The sequence below is a fragment of the Hipposideros armiger genome, unplaced genomic scaffold (genome assembly GCF_001890085.2).
Source record: "Hipposideros armiger isolate ML-2016 unplaced genomic scaffold, ASM189008v1 scaffold_362, whole genome shotgun sequence".
Taxonomy (NCBI): domain Eukaryota; kingdom Metazoa; phylum Chordata; class Mammalia; order Chiroptera; family Hipposideridae; genus Hipposideros; species Hipposideros armiger.
Window position 1 is genome coordinate 888,160 of NW_017731712.1, and position 19,284 is coordinate 907,443.

Sequence of the window (19,284 nt, forward strand, 5' to 3'; positions counted from 1 at the left end):
AGCGAGGCGAATCGCAGGGCGCGGGGCTGCAACGTTTAAATAGCGGCCCCTGCGGGGCGATCGGCCGGGGCTGGGCAGTCAGGTCCTGGGGCGGAGTTCTCCACACTGCCCGGGGGCGACTCATGAGCCCGGAGTGAAATTGGTCTAGCCGGTTCCCCGCCAGCATTTTTTCCCCTGCCAAGAGGATTACTGTATTACAAAACAAAACAAAACAAAAATAAAACAAAAGTGGTGGTTACTACCAGAAAGAACCTGTAAATGGAATATTCAATGCTAACATTTCCTGTTTTGCTTCTGGGGAGAAAAGTGGCTCACCCGTAGTGCCCACAGAGAAAAAGTTTGGACAACCCAGTAAGCCTGGAGAAGTACCCAGTGCCCACGAAGGTCCACTCTAGCGTCAAAGGAGTGGAACCCCAAATCACCCCGCAGCCCACACGAGGCCATCAGCACTTTAAAAACCTTGTTTGGGCGGGCCGGAGCGGATCGTGTGCGCTGAGGAGCCCCGGGCGGGCCCGCCCGCCCGCATCCAGATTTAAAAAAAAAATACAACATCTAATGGTTATGAAGACCACATGGCCGAAGACTGCAGGGATGACATCGGGAGAACTAACTTAATAGTCAGCTACCTCCCTCAGAACATGACCCAGGATGAGTTGCGAAGTCTGTTCAGCAGTATGGGTGAAGTGGAATCTGCGAAACGTATTCGGGATCAAGTTGCAGGACACAGCTTGGGCTATGGCTTTGTGAACTACGTGACTGCAAAGGAGGCGGAGAGGGCAATAAACACGCTGAACGGCCTGCGGCTCCAGTCCAAAACCATGAAGGTGTCGTATGCTCGCCCAAGCTCAGAGGTCATCAAAGACGCCAACCTGTACATCAGCGGGCTCCCCAGGACCGTGACCCAGAAGGACGTGGGGGACATGTTCTCTCGGTTTGGGCGAATCGTCAACTCCCGGGTCCTCGTGGACCAGACCACAGGTTTGTCCAGAGGGGTTGCGTTTATCCGGTTTGACAAACGGTCGGAGGCAGAAGAGGCAGTTACCAGTTTCAATGGTCATAAACCCCCAGGTTCCTCCGAGCCCATTACAGTGAAGTTCGCAGCCAATCCCAACCAGAACAAAAACGTGGCACTGCTCTCCCAGCTGTACCACTCGCCCGCTAGACGGTTCGGAGGCCCCGTTCATCACCAAGCGCAGAGATTCAGGTTCTTCCCTATGGGCGCAGATCACATGAGTGGGCTTCTGGTGTCAATGTCCCAGGCAACGCGTCTCCAGGCTGGTGCACCTTCATCTACAACCTTGGTCAAGATGCCGATGAGGGAATCCTCTGGCAGATGTTTGGCCTCTTTGGCACAGTCACCAATGTGAAAGTGATTCGCGACTTTAACACCAACAAGTGCAACGGTTTTGGTTTTGTGACCATGACAAACTGTGAAGAAGCCGCGATGGCCATAGCAAGTCTGAACGGCTACCGCCTGGGGGACAAAATCTTACAGGTTTCCTTCAAAACCAGTAAGTCCCACAAATAACTCGCTCATGCTTTTTTTGTACGGAATAGATAATTCAGAGTGAAGAAGTTGAAACTTTTTTGTTAGTGTACAACTCATTTTGCGCCAATTTTCACAAGTGTTTGTCTTAGCCTAAATGAGAAGTGAAAAGGTTTTTATACTCTGGGATGCAACCGACATGTTCAAATGTTTGAAATCCCACAATGTTAGACCAATTTTAAGTTTCTTAAGTTATTTCCTTTAAAATATATATTAAACAAATCTCAGTAGACTGCATTGACTCACCAGTCCCTCAGGATGGTGGTGAAACTGAAGCATGCTTTAACTTCTGAGACTGTCTAACACTTGTTTCATTCGGTGTCTCCTCAAACTGGATAAAAAAAAAAAATAGAAATGACCTTTTAGTTTTCGTTTTTAAACTAAAGATGTTAGACAGATGCTGAGTGTGCATTTTCTCAACCGCTTCAACATTTTAAGCGATTTCTGCTTTGGTTGACATGAAATTGTTTCCCCAAGCAGGTCCCATTGCCACCTCCTGCTCACTCAGTCCCAGGGTCTGCCGAGTGGTCATGGCAGTGGCCTCGGGCCCTTCCGACGTGGGCCACCATGGGGAGGGGGGCCACATGCCGGGCCGGGCCCTCCAGAGGAGGACACAAGAACGTGTTTCGTAAGCCCAGGCGCCAATGGGAATGGACCAAAGAGTTTCAGGGAAACTCCATATATTCCCGAGTCAGATCTAAGCTCCAGGCACGCCTGAAGATGTGTTGCTACTCTGACATCCGAATTCCTGTCCACACATTGCATGCACGGTGCCCCCTACACCAGATACTGTTCACAATCATTTCTCCACTTTCCAAGAGCATTTAACATAGCTCGAATGTGTAAGATAGCTCTATTTTTTAATAACACAGAAACATTTGAGCATTGTATTTCTCGCATCCCCTCTTGTGAGCTCTAGACTCTTTTTCTATTTTAGTCAGATTTTGTTTTGAAATTTTGCTTTCGTATGAACACTCAGCAGAAAAGTACTTACTTCTTGCTAGTTATCTATTAACCAAAAAAACCCCTTTGGTTTGTAGTTTTAAAGATTAACCCTCAAAGTTCTCTTCATAACTGCCTTGACATTTTAGGTTGTTCTGTTCTGTTAATTTTCTTTTGCTTTTTTGTGTTTTTTGTTTGTTTTTACTTTTGCATTTAAGACCATTAAATTTGGTTTTGTTTTGCTCAGGGGAAAAAAAAATCTTGTTTGGATAGGCAGGGATAGTGTCACGGGGTATGCCGCGGCTGGCAAGGGCAAGCATTGCTTCCTGAGGCTTTAGGGTCAGTTACAGAAGTACAAGTGCCCATGTGTGCACTGGCTCCCCCTGCACAAGCTTTTTTGTTCTGTGGGTCATGGTGGGAAAGTTTAGAACCACTGCCCCCAGGACCTTCTGTGGCCAGGTGTAGGGAATTGGCGATTGCAGGACCTCTGGGTCACCTGGGGCTTTGGGCCCAGAGATGTGGACAGGCTGGAGGAGAGGGTGGCTAGGGACAGCAGGAGGCACAGATTTGAGAGGACAGCAAAAAGAATCCTCCCCATGAAGCTTGGCCTGTGGTGTAGTCCCCACCCCCACCCTAGCCACCCTGCTAACCCTGCCTTATGCTTCTAACCTTGGACCTTGCCCTCTGCCTGCCAGAGGCCTGGCTTGTCCTTCCTGAAAGGCCCATCTGCTTAGATCCCCGAGTGGCTTCTTGCTCCCAGAATGGTATCCAAACCCTTTCACTTGTCCTGTGATCTTTGGTGGGCCTGCTGGACTGGCTCAAGCCAGCTTTGGTGCAAACCGTGCTCTAGAGGCCCTTACTGCTGGCCAGAAGTGCCCTCGGCACGCCCCACCCCCACTGTGTGCCCTGTGCTCTCCCAGCTCTGCAGTATGGTTGCCTGGAGGGCCCCACCCTAGCCCCTCATCCCCTGCCCCTGGCCCAGGGTTGGACACTGCACTAGCCCAGCCGACTGACATCCATGCCCAGCCTTCTAGCTGGCACATGACGTGTGAGGGCCTGACCCAGGCCAGCATAATTGGAACCACACAGGGATGACTCAGCTTGGTGAGAGCACATGCGACTAACAAGAAGGTTGCTGGTTCGACTCCTGCAACTAAGACTGAACTCAGCACCTTGAGCTGAGAGGCTGCAAGCTGCCGACAGGTGGCCAGATGGCAACCGGACTTGGAGCTGAGCTAGCTGCGCCCTCCACAGCTAAGACTGAAGGACAACAACTGGGCTGTTCCACTTCCCTAATTCTCCAACACTGTTCCCCTTCCCCACTTCCCCAATAAATTTTTTTTTTTTTAAAGATTTTTACTGGGGAATTTTGGGGGAAGGGGAACAGACAAGTTGCTGTCCTTTTGTTCTTCAGTCTAGTTGTGGAGGACGTTGCTTCACTGGTCCAAGTTGGCACCATCATTGCGCTCTTCCCGGGTGAGGCAGATCAGTCGCCGGCTTCTGGACGGCCGCTCACTGCGGCTGCTGGCCGCTCACGCTGGCTGCTGGCTACACACGGTAGCCCATGGCAACCCACTGCAGCAGGGGCTGCAGCCTACGCCATGGCAGGCACCAGCGACTCACGGCAGCCTAGCTCCAGGTTGAGCTGTTGTTCAGCATCTTACCTGTAGAGGGCAGTGTCACTGGCCCTCACATGTGGGATCCGAACCAGGGCCCTCTGGCATCCCAAGCCAGTTCTTAACCATCGCGCCACTCGGCCGGCCCCCCAATAAAATCTTTTTAAAAATTAAATTAAGTTAAATTAAAATAAAAATAAATAAATAAAATAAAAATGAGGGTGAAACAAAGACATTTTCAGGTAAACAAAAGCTGAGAAATTTTTGTCACCAGCAGACCTGCTCTATAAGAAAGCTAAAGGATTGATTCACGACCCGAGCTGAGCTGCCACTGAGCTGCCAACAGGTGGCAGGATGGCTCAGCTAAAAAAAAAAAAAGAAAGCTAAAGGATGTTCTTTAGCCTGAAGAGAAATTAAACCAAATGATACCTTGCATCTGCCAGAAAGAAAGAAGAATGCTAGAAATAATAAATACATTGGAAAATATAAAACACAAATTTTCTTTTCAAAATTTCCTTTGAAAACAATTGACTCTTTAAAATAAAAATAACAGTGTAAAGCGAAATTTTCGGCATATGTAAAAGTAAAAGATATAACAACAATATCCCAAGGTATACTGAGGGTAAAAAAAATTATACTCTTTCGAGGTCATTACATTTGTGAAGAGGTATGAAGTGTAAAGTAGTTCAATACTGACTCTCAACGAATCTTGATAAATTGAAGACGCATACTGTTAACACTAGACTACTAACAAGATAATTTTTAAATGTAGAACTAAGAAACCAATAGAGGAAACAAATGAAAATACTAAACCTACTTGATTACCGCCCCCGACCCCCAAGAAAGGCAGGAAAAGAGTAACAGAAGAACAAAAAGCAGAGAGAAGAAATAGAACACATAACAAGGTAGTACTCATCGACCCAACTATACCAACAATTACATTAAACGTAAACTGACTACACACTCCAGCTGAAAGGCAGACATTGTCATACTGAATATAAAAGCAAGGCCATATGCGATCTATGAATGACTCACTATAAATATAAAATTACATATAGGTTGAAGGTAAATGATGGAAAAAGATGCACCGTGCAAATCGTAAGCATAAACATCTCTGCCACAAAACGATACACATTTTACGGGAACACAAACACAATTACACACTGAAACACATTAGAATGGTTTCCAGGAGGGGCGTGGTGTAGACGGCAGGACGACAAAGGAATGAGCCTGGCGTGCATGGGGCGTGTGAGAAGGAGACCCTCAGCACCTAGATGTGAAGAAAGGGAACACAAAAGAAGGAAGGGAAAAAAGCAATGAGGAAAGGAGGCGAGGGAGGGACCCACAGCTGTGGGTAGCCACCCTGGCTCGAGGATGGGGTACACATGTCTCTTGGGGGTAACCATCCCAAAACTGTGCATTTTGAGGCTTGTGTTCATGTCTGCCAAGCAAGGGAAAGAAACAGAGCAGGTTAGGGGACCAAGGCCACTCTGTGAACCCCAAAGAGAATCGTCTGCTCTTCCCAGGATCCAGGCTGCCTTGACTTTGTCCAGAACTCAGCTGGGCAGCCCGAGGCCTTGCTCAGGTCAGAGGGGAGGCACTGAGGCTGCCGTGGGGGGAAGGTGGGGGAGGAAGGCCTGCCCTGCTGGGCTCAGGGAGCCCTGACGTAGTGTGGGTCCCGGGGACAAGCCTGGTGCCCAGCACAGGCTGGGGGAACTAAATGGAGGGGACAGCTGTGGACTGGGCTTGGGGAACCCGTTCCCCATGCATTCCTGCATCCAGGACAGAGTCCAGCAGGTAGTGCCACCATCCACTGGCTGAGGCTTCCAGAGGACCCTCCTGGGGAGACCCACCCAAGACCCTGCCACTGCCGACTACCCCCCGACTGCAGTTTCAAAATGCAGGCACTTACCTCCCCTCCTCTTTTTTTTTTTTTTTAAAGATTTTATTGGGGAATTGGGGAAGGGGAACAGGGTTGGGGAATTGGGGAAGGGGAACAGGGTTGGGGAATTGGGGAAGGGGAACAGGGTTGGGGAATTGGGGAAGGGGAACAGGGTTGGGGAATTGGGGAAGGGGAACAGGGTTGGGGAATTGGGGAAGGGGAACAGGGTTGGGGAATTGGGGAAGGGGAACAGCCAAGTTGTTGTCCTTCAATCTTAATTGTGGAGGCGCTGCTAGCTCAGCTCCAAGTCCAGTCACCATCCACCCATTGGCAGCTCGTGGCCACTCAGCTCAAGGTGCCGTGTTCAGTGTTAGTTGTACGCCCACCATCCCATGTGTGAGTCGAACCGGAAACTTTGTTGTTAGGAACACAGGCTCCTGCCAGCAGCAGCTCAGCTCGGGCGCAGCTCACTGGCCCATGTGGGAATTGAACTGGCGACCCTGTTGCTCGGAGCTTGCACCCCCAACCAACTGAGCCACTCAGCCGGCCCCCTCCCCTCCTCTTAAAAGACAGAAGATGGACGACTCCCCCAGCTGTTCTGGGGCCTTTCTTCTGTATCTCCTTTCTTCTTTTTATTCCTTCTTTATTTCCTTTTTCTTCCCCTTACTACTCCTTGAAAAATCTATCTGCGGCTCCAGACTGTGAGTCACCATCCACGTCATTAGGAATGCTTTCAGCTGTCCACAGGCGAGTGACACCGCGGGGACAACAGGAGGGACCGGAAGGACAGGGCACCAGCTAACACCTGCAGACCTAGGCTCTCCCTCCCAACGGTGCTTCTCCACCTTGTCCAGCTTCTCTGCTGTTAAGGGGACCCTGTGACTTTTTCCAGCCAATGGGAGAAGTAATATGGGTCCCCCATGGGCTCAGGTGGTGCATGTCCTCTGTCCTGCATCTCAGCTGGTGATACTCGGGTGACTTAAACTACAAAGGATCGAAGAGGCCTGGATTCCCCCCTCACCACGCACGCAGGTGACAATGTGACGTGGACAAATATGCTTTCGGGCTGTCCTTTCTACCCCACGGCCTAGCCCATCCTGACATAAATTAATAATTAATAAACTAATTCTAGCACCATTTGTTGAAAAGACTCTTCCCCACTGAGTTGCCATGGTGACGCTATTGGAAACCATATGACAGAGTAAGTGTGTGTCTGCGTCTGGGCTCTCTGCTGTGCCAGCCACACCGGCTTGGTACCAGAGTTTGACAGCAGGCCGTGGAGTCAGGCTCTGTGAGTCCCTCAGCTTTATTCTTTTTCAAGATTGCTTTTTGTATCTATGCATTTCAATGTCAACTTTAGATTCAGCTGGTCAATATTTTTAAAATGTATTTGTCTGATCTGGGTACCAGAGTCATGCCAGCCTCCAAAATGAGCCAGGAAATTGTGGGGAGCAGGTTGTGAGCTGACAGGGTCCTCACAGCCTGTGGAACAGTTCAGGGAATGTTCCACCCACAGTTCAGGGAACGTTCCACCCCCACTGATCCAAGAAGAAAAAGGAATAGCTGAAGCCGCAGGAGACTCTGAAAAGTGCATAACAAAATGTAACCTGCTTGTGCACTTAGAGAAGTGCATAACAGGATGTAACTTACTATGTCTAACCCGATAAACAGATCCCCTGCAGCTGTTTAGTGCTCTCTGCAGCTGCTTGCTACTATATAAGCTCTCTGCAAAAAATAAACGTGGCCATTGCTCCGCCATCAGCGGTCAGTGGACCTCCTGATCCCAGCTTTTGTCTCTGTGTCCATCTTTTCTAATCTCCCACCCAGTCCACTCGGGTAGCTTTAGTTGACGAGCGGGTCTCGTCAGGAAATGTCCCGTTCTCACCTATTTCGTGAAAGGCTGTGTGTACCAGTAATGTGGTTCCTTCCTGGAATATTTCACAGAATCCACCAGTGAAACCATCTGACCCTGGGGATTTCTTTGTGGGAATGGTTTTGTTAATAAATTCGAATTAGATAATAAATAGAGGGGTATTCCAATGTTGAATTTCATCTTGGCTTACTTTCTAAGTAACATCTTTGCTGAGATATCATTCATGTATCAAAAAAGTGTACAGTTTTGAAATGTGCCATTCAGTGGGTTTTATTATCTTCACAGATGTGTAACCACCACATGCCCTACTCCATTATAAAGCCACCTCCATTACTCATGGCAGTCTGAAGTCACCGCAGATACGGAACTAGTTAAGGTGGGAGCCTTTGCCCTCGGGGAAAATACATACGCACACAATTTGCAGATTATGATATTAAATCCTAAAACAACTCAATCTGGTGGACTCTAGTTTCCTTATTTTACAAAAGAGAAAATGAGGTTCGGGGTGGTTCTGTGAAAATGAGGTTCTGTGCCTGAAGCACAGAGGTGGGATTCAAAGTGGTCCATCTGGCCCAGAGTTCCATCCTCAGGCACCTGGGAGGCAAAGCCCCACCTGGACCCACCTCTGCGGGGGATGGCACACCTGGTGACTCTTCCATGTCTGCAAATGACCAGGAAAGCAAGATCGATTTGGAGTTACAAATAAACTTTATTGAGTGGGCGAATTCACAAACAGACGAAGACCGACTGTGTTTTCATCACCCCCAAGGGAAGCCAGTACTCGTTAGCAGTTACCCCCACTCAGCGGAGCCTTCAGCCAGGCAGCTGGTCCCCACGGCGGGTCCTCATGCTGGAAGCCTGCGCTCGCTCAGCGCCCTGCACGCAAGGGCAGGGGTGCGCTGATGCTCAGTAAACACTCATCCAAAAGGTGTTAAGAGGGCGGGCCGAGTACACAGCTTAATCCTTAACCTTAATTAACAAGATTTAAAAATTTTCTGATTATGCATCTACTATATATGTCTATTATGACACAGAGTGTGTCATTTGTAAAGTACCAAAAAGTGGAAAGAGAAAAAAGCATTTTACCCATTTTTGCATTTTTCAGTGTGTTCCTCCCAGGCTATTTTCTCTCTGAAAAGTATATGGACCAGCTAGCTGCCCTGGCAGGCCCTGCAGCCTGAGGACACCAACCAGCCCCTCAGGGTGACCAGTCCTTGGACCTGGTGAAGGGAGAGGTCTGTGCCTCTGAGGTGGTTGGGGCCGTAGGCTGCTCCAGCTGGAGGAGGGGCAGCTCAGTCCAATCTGTTGGCGCTGCTCTGTGCTGTGAACACCGGCGAGGCCTGTGGGTCGGGGGTGCTCAGCTAGTATCAAGGTCTCAGGGGATGCCGCACGTTCTGCATCTGCGAATACGGGACGTGGCTGCTGAGCAGAGAATTTCTGGTGACCTTCCATAGACCCCTTTCACAGGTGACCTGTGCCCAAGGCCAGAGGACCTTGCCTGGCTTCTCCCACCCTCGTGGGCTCCTGGAGCCCATCTGCCCATCTCTGGGCTCCATTCCTGCTCCTGAGGTCTGGCTGGGCCTCAGCTCGCTTCCCGCCCTGTCCATGCTGCGGTGCCCTACACCGAGCTCACCAGATTGGCGGTGACTTGAGTCCTGGCTTGCCAAAGTCTCTTCTCAGATCTGAGCAGCAAGACTGGCTTCTCCTGGGAACAGTTGTTTGAATCCAGTGGAAAATTACTGGTTTGAAAGTGTATAATCATAATCCAACAACACAAAATGGCAGTGGTGTGACCGGTCACTTATGAGAAAAAAAGCCTCAAGACCTGAGTAAGTGGACATGAGCTTATGCCCACAAAAAACAAACAAAAAAATGGAACAGGCTTAGCTCACAAACCTGTGGCAAGACGCAACGTCAGGGGATGGTTTAGATGCTGAGAAACATCTGTGTGTGTGCTCCTGGCGTCCCAAGTGCTCAGGCAGAGCAGACAGAGGGCAGGGGGAACGACAGGCTCCCTCCCAGCGGCACTGTGGGCAGGACCGATGCCTCTGGGAGGCTCTGGCACTGACAGGAGCCGGATGCTGCTGGGTTCTGAGTAACAACTTGCTCATATAGGAGCTGCTTGCAAGACACGCTCTCTGTCGGGGAGACACATTTTCTTCCATGTCCTTTGCCATCTAGGACATTGTGTCATGGGCGGGGCCTGGGGCAAGGCTCAGAAAGGAGGGAAATCCTTAGGTGACATTACGGGGACGGGACACAGAGCCCCAGTCTGCAGTGAATGGAGCACCTAGCAGACCGCAGGCCATGCGAGGCGAGACGCGGCCCATGGGGAGAAGCTGACGGCCCCATGCCGCGGGCACCCTTGCCGTCCTGGGGCCCTGGGGTCTGTCATTGGTGCCGTAACATGTCCGTGGCAAGTTGTGAGAATTCTCTCTTCCCCCTCGTGGAGTTGAGGCTGCAGGCTTGCTGAGACTCACTGCCCCTGCACTTGTCTCGACCCCAACATTGCTCCTCAGCCCAGAGCCTGACAGAGCACAAAGAGCACCAAGTCGGGGCCTCTCGCGGGCTCCCACAGCTGCAGGTCCCAGCCCTGGGACACCCGGCCCCACGTGTCCCCGGGGTTCCTTTTCCTCCTGAGGACACACCAACGACTCACACACAAACCAGCCACGTGGATACCAACCTGCCTATTGAGTATTGCCTGCCTGCCCTCCACACATGTCTACATAGCCATGCACACACGTGCATAGCCACGTGCCCATGCACACAGCTGCTTACACATTTGCACAGCAATTCACAAAGTACGTGCCAGGAACATGTGTGCACACCCCACACATATGCGTACATATGCACACGCATGCACACATGCACACACACACACATAGTTCTACTTGTTGAGAAAGCCAGCACAACCGTCAGGAAGATCACCTCCAGGGACAAGGTTTGTCCTCATGCCGTCACTCCCCACAGGACCCCCACACAGAAGAGCCCTGGGCAACGGAAGGCGGGGCTGGCAGAGGCTATAAGGAACACAGACCTGCGTGGGATGGGGAGGCTGCATGTTGTGTGGCCTGTCCAGAGCTGAGCCGCCAGGAGCTACGCTTGCCCGTTGAGACAATGATACAGATAGACGGTGACAATCAAGTTTTTATTCACGATTGAACAGCACAGCACGAGGCGAGGAAGACGCTGCCTCGGTCACCTCCTCCTCCCACGGAAAGGCAGTCAGGGCGGGTGGTGTGCAGACAGAGGGAGCGCCCAAACACAAGTCTCCTGTTGTTTTATGGACTTGGGGCCAGGGGGGCAGGACAAGGACTGAGTCAGACTGGAGAGCTGTCCTCAAGGCTCCCAGTAAGGGAGTCTGGCTGAGGAACCTGACAGAGGCCTTGGCTGAAGGGCCCCCCAATAAGGTGGCCTCTGCATGGACACGCCCAAGAGCATGGCTGGCCAGGGGGCCTGAGTCCTTGAGTGTCACGCCCCCCCCCGAGACCCCGATGCCCTGGCTGGGGACCAAGCCCCTGCGAGGCCTGCAGGTAAAACATCTGCAAAGGATCCCACACATGACCCTGGCCTTGGGCCCACTCCTCAGCACCTGGTCCACCTGGGGCCCCCTCCAGCAGGTGAGGGCAGAACAGAGCCTGGGGAGCCAGACACCAGCCCCCTCCCAGGCCCCCCAACACGCGAGTGGAGACCCTTCCCATGGGAGCAAACCTCCAGGGCAGGGCTTGGGGAAGGGGCAGCCCGCGTACCAGGGTCCGGGCCTCTGGGCAGGGCGGGCATGTCCCCGCTCTCCCAAGGCGCCTATCACCCGGGTCTGCCAGGGGCTGTAGGGCAGGCCTGCAGGCCAGCTGCCTGCTGGGTGCTCACGTCTCCCTGGATGTGGCTGCGGCGTGGCCTTGACCGCCCGAGGGAGTCAACTGAGGCCAGCAGGGGGCAGCACCACGCCTCCTCCCTTGGGCAGAGCCAGCGCCAACCCTGGGTTGGGGGTCAAGCGTCACTTAGAGGCGAGGTCACCCTGCTTCTGCACAGGACACCAGTCCGTGTCCGGGTAGAGAAGGCAGTGGACAGACTTAAACCTGAGAAGGGGGATGTGGTGGTCAGGGCGGTGCGAGCGGTGGGCTGGCTCCCGAGCGCCGCCCCACTGTCTACTCACCGTGTGGGGTCCTGCTGCAGGCTGAAGCCTCTGGCCACGTTCACCACATTACGGGGGTTCTCAGGACCCCCGTAGCTCAAGGTGACCTGGGAGAAGGGAGGAGGGCGACACACTCTCAGGGCCAGGCCTCGCTTCCTCTGTCCGCTTCAGGAGTCCAGCCTAGAGAGGCTGCTCGGCCTCCTGGTCCCCCCGGGGCCCTTAGCCCGTGCCCTCCCAGGAAGGTCTGGAAGAGCACTGACAAGTGATGTAGGCTGAGAGGCATGGCCGGCATAGACGACACCACAGGAGGGCAGCCGATCAGCCCTGCCGGTGGCCTGGTCTGTGACTCCCATCAGCACCCAGACCACTGCCCACTGCCCAGCTGTCCCGGGCCCATCCACATGGGAGATCGCAGCAGCTGTCCTTTACAACCAAGCCCCCAGATGAGAATGGTGCCCCCACCACCCTCGGGGGGACCCTGGGTCCCAGGAGGCCAAGTCCAGAGTCCACGCTGGGGCCCACCCCAGCCACGTGCGAATCCCTTCGGAGCCCTTGTTCAGCTGGGAGACCGTCTGGGCCAGGCCCCTTAGGCAACAGGGTGGGGGGCAAGGTCTCCAGAACGGGGACAGCCGCCGGGACGCCAGGGAGCACCCAGCGCCGTACCTGCTGGAGCACAGTGTCAGGCGGCAGCCGCTGCAGGTTCTCCAGGTGGGAGTGGAAGAGCGCGCTGTGCAGCAGGCGGGCGCCCAGCAGCCCCTCCACGATGTAGCCCACTGTGCAGTCGTCCGGGAGCCGCACCCGCTCGGCCGTGCTCATGAAGCTGCCCAGGCTGGGGGTGGGTGCTGGTCAGCGCCGCGTCAGTTCTCCGCACCCCACCTGAGCAGCCGGCGCCCCATGTCCCTCACTCACCTGGCCCACGGGCTCATCTTGAGGGCAAGGCCTCGGCTCAGGCAGAACCCGGCCCCACCAGTAGCGAACCAGAACTTGACAGTGGTCACCTGGGAGGAGGGAGCGGAGTCAGTGCTGCTTGCCGCCCCCTGGCCTGGGTGGATCAGGCACCTGCCATTCCCCACGGGGTCCCCACACTCTCAGCTGTCACTCCCTGGGCCCAGCACTCACGGTTCCTCCTCCCTGGACCCTCTCGGTAGCCTCAATGGGGTGGTCCAGGCTGGGCCGCCCCAGGTAGACGTCCTGGCTGGGGGAGAAGGTGGACAGCAGCTGCAGCAGGCCTCTGGGATTCACGTAGTTGTCGTCATCTACGTGGCAGAACCACCTGGAGGCAGTGAGGAAGTCCGTCGAGTGTGTACAGGTGTGTGGGCCCAGCTGCAGCCCGGGGCTCTCCGACGGGGCGCAGGGGCGCGGCCACCACGTACTTGCGTCCAGACTCGATGAACTTGTCGTACTCCACCGACATCTTGCAGCACAGCGCCTGCCGGGTGTGCACGGCTGAGCAGTTGGTGTTGATGACGTGGCTGCCTGCCGGTTGAAGGATTGGGGACCTGGGAGGACCTGGGCGAGGCCTGGGGCGAGGCCTGTCGCCAGCCCGCCCCACCAAGGTCAGGGCAAAACGTGGCTAACTGCAGGCCTGGCCGCCTTGCCCTACTCAGAACCTCAAGGCCGGATCCAACCACAGCCCTGGCCTGGCTTCCCTCAGCTGACCCTGTTGTTAACCTCTGCAGTCCAGGCAGATGACAACCGCTTGGAATCCCATGAGTGGAAACCCACCAGGGAACAGGATTGAGGGGGGACCCACGCCAGGCAGGGCAGGCCCGGGAGGGACGGTTTCCTAGTGGGGCTTCTTCGTGGGCTGTGGCTTGGGCCTGAGGCCCTAGAAGTCAGCCAGCAGCGGAGGCAAGCAGAACATGGCTGGCAGGGTGGCGCCCTGGATGCGGGGCTGCAGGCAGGTGGGCATCCTGGCTCCGCCCTCTACCAGTCAACGACCCTAAGCTGGTGGCTTAACCCCCGTGAGCCGCTGTCCACAGCAGGGGCGTGTGTGGCACTGCATCGAGGGCTCCGCGAGGGCCCCCTGGGCACACTGGCTGGGAGGGGGGGCACTTACTTCCCTGGAGCTGTAGGTCAGGGTCGTCCCCATCGGTGAAGATGAAAGTCTGGGGAGAAACAGCCTGTGAGGCATAAGTGGCACTCCCCAGTGACCCCTGGCCTGGCAGGGCCTTGGCCCGGGTGAGCGAGAGTGAGGGTGAGCGAGAGTGAGGCTGCCGAGGTGGGACCTCAGGCAGAGAAGTGCAGCCAGGCCAAGCCCGGGCATGGACACGGACGGGGGTGGGAGGAGAGGAGACGGTGGTGCCCGGCGCCATCCTGCTCCTCACAGAGGTTTCTAGGGTCTCCGCCCAGTGTCAGCTGGGAGAACCCACCCGAGTCTGGAGCCCAGAAAAGAGCAAGACGGGGTGGGCGCTGGGGGCCCTGGGTCCCCGCTGACGCAGGGCCTGGGGCCTGGCCACCATGCTGGGGACACAGCCCCGGGTAGGTGGACCCCGGTGTCGGGGATCCCGCAGCACTCCTGCCAGGGCCAGGGTTCCCACCTGCCGTCGAGCCCGGGAGATCCAGGTGCGCAGCAGCAGCCCCAGGCGCGGCCCGTGGTTCTTCCGGGTGGTCTTGACAGCGATGAAGATGTCGTCGGGCCGCAAGTGGGGGGCGTGGGCGCGGGCAGGGGGCCCGCGCGGGCCGGGACCGGGGGTCGGCGCCGGGGCCCGGGCTGGGGCGGGCCCACGGGGCAGCGGCAGCGGCAGCAGCAGGAGCGCGGCCAGGGCCGCGGCCAGCGCGAGGCAGGCCCGGCATAGCAACCCCCGCGCGCGGCTCATACGGCCGCCGACCGGCCGGCAGCGCCCGGGGCAGGCGCACGCCGCGGCCCCTTTAAGGGCCGCCCCGCCCGCGCCGCGACCCGGAAGCGGTGGCCGTGCTGCCCCGGAAGTGGACGGCACGCCGCGGCGGGGTGGGCGAAGATGCCGATGCCGGTTCAGGTGTTTAACTTGCAGGTAACGAGCTGCGGCCGGCGGCCCCTCCGCGCCCCCGCCGCTGGGCCGGAGCCGAGGCCGAGGCCGGCCGTGCAGCCCGCGCGCCCCCGCCCCCGTCCCGGCCGCAGCGTCCCCGCGCGTCGGCGCTGGCAGGCCCGCCCGCGCTAACGCTCTTTCTCCCTGCAGCAGCCAGCCAGCTCTGTGTCAGGGTCGGGGGGTGCAGAGAGTCAGGACAGAATGAGGGATAGCCCGGCCCCCAGCGCGGCCGCCTCGTCAGTGACAGCTCTGTACTGCGCCCCTCCCAGCAGTAGGGCAGACCTCTTCCTGCCGGGCACGGCCGGGGACTTCAGCCTGAGCGCCAGCCTGTCGGCCTGTACGCTGCTTTATGAGGTACCGTCCAGGACAGGGGGCCCAGGACAGCCAGCCAGCGAGCGAGCGAGCGAGCCGGGAGGGGGGCAGCCCCGCCCGCCGGCCGCCGAGCCCGCGCAGACCGCGCGGGGGCCGCTCGCCGAGCTCCCGGGAGCGCGCGGCTCGTGCCGCCAGGTCCGGCCCGCTGCGCCCTAGGTGACCCGCTCCCGCCTCCGGATCGGCGGGCGCCCGGCCCCGCGGCAGGAGTCGCCGGCACTGCTGCCTCGGCTGCTCGGGACATTCCCGGGTTGAGGTCGCGTCCGCCTGTTCTCTTAAGACTTGGAGGAAGCTGCGTCAGGACGGTGGCTGGGAACATGCGGGGACCCTCGGGGGTCCCTGGGGAGCGGCCCTCCGATGAGTGCTTTCCCGCCCCAAAGATGGGCGATTAGAATCGGGCCAGGGCTTTCTGCCCATGAGCCGCTAGTCTTGAGGTGCTGGAGACGGGGGAACGGGGAGGGGCTGGCACGGGCACGCATAGGGGGACAGGATGCCGCCAGGGAGATGGCTGGCACAGCTGAGCTCGGGGCACAGTGAGGGTCTCTTGCCCTCCCTGGGCAGTCCCGTGCCGGAGGTGACAAGGTGCCCGCCTATGTTGCAGGGGGCAGTGGAACCCATGCAGATTGATGTGGACCCCCAGGAGGACCCGCAGAACACACCTGATGTCAACTATGTGGTGGAGAACCCCACCCTGGTATGGGCCTGCGAGACCCTGCGAGACGAAGGGGGCAGGGCTTGGGGTGTCGGTCTTGCTGGGGGCGTCCAGGCTCCTCACAGGCCGTGTCTTTCTGTGACCCAGAAACCTCTAGAGTTTCTGGTTGCCCACTTATGAGGGGACTCTGCACTCCACTTCTGCATGCCAGGCCAGCCTGCGGGCCGTCTCACCATGAGGATAGGTCTGCCTGGAGGCCCAGTGTAGAAAGCAGCCTCCTCACTGCCCAGCCTGGTGACTGACCGGCAGTCGTGAGCGGGTGCCCATCCGGCCCTGGCCAGTCCCTCCCCGTTTCCTGGGCGTAGCTCTACTCTGGAGGCCCCTGCACTTGCCACCCTGTGTGGCCTGTCCAGCCCCTGGAGAGTGGTCCATCTGCCCACTTGTTCCCATCATGGGCCTGGGGCCTCTCAGACGTGGGGGAAGGGCCAGCTTTCGGGCTGCTGCTCCTGACTCACTAGCGGGCAGTTGGGGTGTGGGGTGCCTCCTTGCACAATCCTCCTCCGTCCCCCAGGATCTGGAGCAGTATGCAGCCAGTTACAGTGGTCTGATGCGTATCGAGCGACTGCAGTTCATTGCCGACCACTGCCCCCCACTGCGGGTGGAGGCCCTCAAGATGGCCCTGTCCTTTGTGCAGAGGACCTTCAACGTAGACATGTATGAGGAGGTCCACCGGAAGCTGTCAGAGGCCACCAGGTGAGGCCAGGGGTCGGGCATGGTGTGACCCCATCGGGTCCAGCCTGGACAGGGGCCCCTCCGGTCCCCACCCCTGTGCGGCACTTACAGCAGCACTCCCCAGCACGGCAGCCGGCCTTCCTGTTGAAAGGCCAGGAAGAGCAGTAAATGGCAAAATGGGCTGGGCGCTCACTCTCCTGGTGGGGAGAGGTCAGGCTCTCTGTGTCATCCCGGCTATTTTCTGCATGCGTGTGCTCATGTACATATTCTGAAGCCCCCTGGCTTCCCCCCAAGACTGTCCCTGTGCCCCCCTGCCAACTGGGTGCTCCCAGTGGGGCTGGGGGTGGGCAGGTCCCCCTGGGAGGTGCCCTCCGGCTGGCATATCACCCCTGATGGCCAGGTCCTCCCCCAGGGAGCTGCAGAACGCACCGGACGCCATCCCCGAGAGTGGCGTGGAGCCCCCACCACTGGACACAGCCTGGGTGGAGGCCACGCGGAAGAAGGCCTTGCTGAAGCTGGAGAAGCTGGACACAGACCTGAAGAACTACAAGGGCAACTCCATCAAGGAGAGCATCAGGTGCTGCTGCGGGGGTGGGGGCAGGGCGGCCAGGTCCATACCCTGGAGGTGTCCACTCACAGCCCAGCCCACAGGCGCGGCCATGATGACCTGGGTGACCACTACCTCGACTGTGGGGACCTTAGCAACGCCCTCAAGTGTTACTCCCGGGCCCGGGACTACTGCACCAGCGCCAAGCACGTCATCAACATGTGCCTCAACGTCATCAAGGTGGGCCCTGTGGTGGGTGGGGGGGTGGGGGGCACAGGGCAGACTGCCTTGGGCCAGGTGGGGCCCCCTAGGCTGATTTGGCCCTACCTGCCCGCCCACCAGGTCAGCGTCTACTTGCAGAATTGGTCTCACGTGCTGAGCTACGTCAGCAAGGCCGAGTCCACCCCGGAGATTGCCGAGGTACCCCGCCCCCTGAGCCCTGAGTGCTGCTGCCGGGTGGGCTTCGTCCTCCCCGAGTCCGCCTTTGCCCTCCTCAGGCCGGGGCTAGGGGTCGGGACGGGGGGTTGGCGAGGGTGTGGAGGGCACTGCTTGCTCACTTGCTGCCGCCTACCCCTGCAGCAGCGTGGGGAGCGGGACAGCCAGACCCAGGCCATCCTCACCAAGCTCAAGTGTGCTGCAGGTGAGGGCCCTGGGGCCCTGGGTGGGAGGACACACAGCTGGGGCAGGCCCTGGAGCCCCACACCCACGGCTAGGGTTCCATGTGCGAGGCCAGTGTGTGATCAGCGCTTAGGAGCAGAGACGCTGCCTCCTGACAGCTGCTGTCAGGGCAGGTTGTCGACAGCAGCAGCAGCAGCTGTGCACGGCTTCCCCAAGCGCCTGACTTGAGGGAGGCACCCTGACCGTGCTCTTGGCTATTGTCACTCGCCTTCCTACCCAGAATATCTATCCCTGAGGCTGAGGAGCAGCTGGGGCAGGAGAGGCCCTGGGAGGTCTGGCAGCCTCCCTCCCCGGGCCTCACCCTCCCCTGCCCCTCCCCCAGGGCTGGCTGAGCTGGCTGCTCGCAAGTACAAGCAGGCGGCCAAGTGCTTCCTGCTGGCCTCCTTTGATCACTGCGACTTCCCTGAGGTGAGGGGCATGATGGCATCTAAGCAGCAGCCCTTGCTGGGACTCGTGAAACGGGGAGGGCTTGTGGGTTGGGCTCTTTGTTGGGGGGTGGTCACCCAATGGGGTCCTAGGTGGGGCAGGATGGCCTCCACCCTGGCTTCTGTCCTGACCAGCAGTGACCCCAGGTCTCTGGAACACCTCCTTCTGTCCCTCAGCTGCTGTCCCCCAGCAACGTGGCCGTCTATGGCGGCCTGTGCGCCTTGGCCACCTTTGACCGGCAGGAGCTGCAGCGCAACGTCATCTCCAGCAGGTGGGTGGAGGGCAGGGCGCTGAGCCTCACCCCCCGGGCCTGTAGGGCTGGTGGGTGGGCGCAGGGCAGCTCTGAGGAGTCTGGCGCCTGCAGCTCCTTCAAGTTGTTCTTGGAGCTGGAGCCCCAGGTGCGGGACATCATCTTCAAGTTCTACGAGTCCAAGTACGCCTCGTGCCTGAAGATGCTGGACGAGATGAAGGTGAGGGACCGGGCCTGGCTGGAGGGCGGTGGGCGGAGGGCCCGGGGCAGGCGGTCCCTGACCAGCTCTCCTTGCCAGGACAACCTGCTCTTGGACATGTACCTGGCCCCCCACGTCAGGACCCTGTACACCCAGATTCGCAACCGTGCCCTCATCCAGGTAAGCGGGGGCACAGGCCGCGGCAGGGCGCTGCAGACGCGCTTGGTGGCTGGGCAGCTGACTTGCCCTCTGCTCCACAGTATTTCAGCCCCTACGTGTCGGCTGACATGCGCAAGATGGCCACAGCCTTCAACACCACGGTGGCAGCCCTAGAGGACGAGCTGACGCAGCTCATCCTGGAGGGGCTGATCAATGCTCGCATCGACTCCCACAGCAAGGTGGGCGTCAGGGGGCGGGGCGCCGCGGGGG

At 57.6% G+C, this 19,284-nt stretch overlaps 2 protein-coding genes, 1 long non-coding RNA gene and 1 pseudogene across 12 annotated transcripts in view; 2 read left to right on the forward strand and 2 right to left on the reverse strand.

Annotated features, from left to right (window-relative positions):
* The first annotated feature begins 550 nt into the window (after nucleotides 1-550).
* LOC109393020 (ELAV-like protein 1 pseudogene) lies at nucleotides 551-1,895 on the forward strand (annotated as a pseudogene).
* Nucleotides 1,896-8,548: 6,653 nt separating this feature from the next.
* Nucleotides 8,549-9,746, reverse strand: LOC109393065 (uncharacterized). The gene is made up of 3 exons (XR_002126171.1): nucleotides 9,493-9,746; nucleotides 8,946-9,259; nucleotides 8,549-8,828 (listed from the first exon to the last, which is right to left on the reverse strand). It is a non-coding gene; the product is annotated as an uncharacterized LOC109393065 (long non-coding RNA).
* Nucleotides 9,747-10,994: 1,248 nt separating this feature from the next.
* RFNG (RFNG O-fucosylpeptide 3-beta-N-acetylglucosaminyltransferase) lies at nucleotides 10,995-14,894 on the reverse strand. Its single transcript, XM_019661976.1, has 8 exons — nucleotides 14,535-14,894; nucleotides 14,054-14,102; nucleotides 13,368-13,470; nucleotides 13,114-13,267; nucleotides 12,904-12,992; nucleotides 12,658-12,823; nucleotides 12,016-12,101; nucleotides 10,995-11,938 (listed from the first exon to the last, which is right to left on the reverse strand). The coding sequence occupies exons 1-8, from the start codon at nucleotides 14,811-14,813 to the stop codon at nucleotides 11,857-11,859; spliced, it is 1,008 nt and encodes a 335-aa protein (XP_019517521.1). The 5' UTR covers nucleotides 14,814-14,894; the 3' UTR covers nucleotides 10,995-11,856.
* GPS1 (G protein pathway suppressor 1) overlaps nucleotides 14,885-19,284 on the forward strand; it is a 5,234-nt gene continuing 834 nt past the window's right edge. For 2 of the 10 annotated variants that reach the window (XM_019661971.1, XM_019661972.1), the window contains exons 1-13: nucleotides 14,918-14,987; nucleotides 15,153-15,356; nucleotides 15,973-16,065; nucleotides 16,595-16,776; nucleotides 17,168-17,332; nucleotides 17,407-17,542; nucleotides 17,645-17,722; nucleotides 17,882-17,942; nucleotides 18,303-18,388; nucleotides 18,583-18,677; nucleotides 18,771-18,876; nucleotides 18,955-19,035; nucleotides 19,116-19,253. In XM_019661971.1, coding sequence (XP_019517516.1) covers nucleotides 14,955-14,987; nucleotides 15,153-15,356; nucleotides 15,973-16,065; nucleotides 16,595-16,776; nucleotides 17,168-17,332; nucleotides 17,407-17,542; nucleotides 17,645-17,722; nucleotides 17,882-17,942; nucleotides 18,303-18,388; nucleotides 18,583-18,677; nucleotides 18,771-18,876; nucleotides 18,955-19,035; nucleotides 19,116-19,253 — 1,458 coding nt within the window. In that variant the 5' untranslated portion in view covers nucleotides 14,918-14,954. Of the gene's footprint in view, nucleotides 14,988-15,152; nucleotides 15,357-15,972; nucleotides 16,066-16,594; nucleotides 16,777-17,167; nucleotides 17,333-17,406; nucleotides 17,543-17,644; nucleotides 17,723-17,881; nucleotides 17,943-18,302; nucleotides 18,389-18,582; nucleotides 18,678-18,770; nucleotides 18,877-18,954; nucleotides 19,036-19,115; nucleotides 19,254-19,284 lie in introns of all 10 variants that reach the window. The other 8 variants (XM_019661973.1, XM_019661967.1, XM_019661965.1 and 5 more) reach the window with 8 other exon arrangements.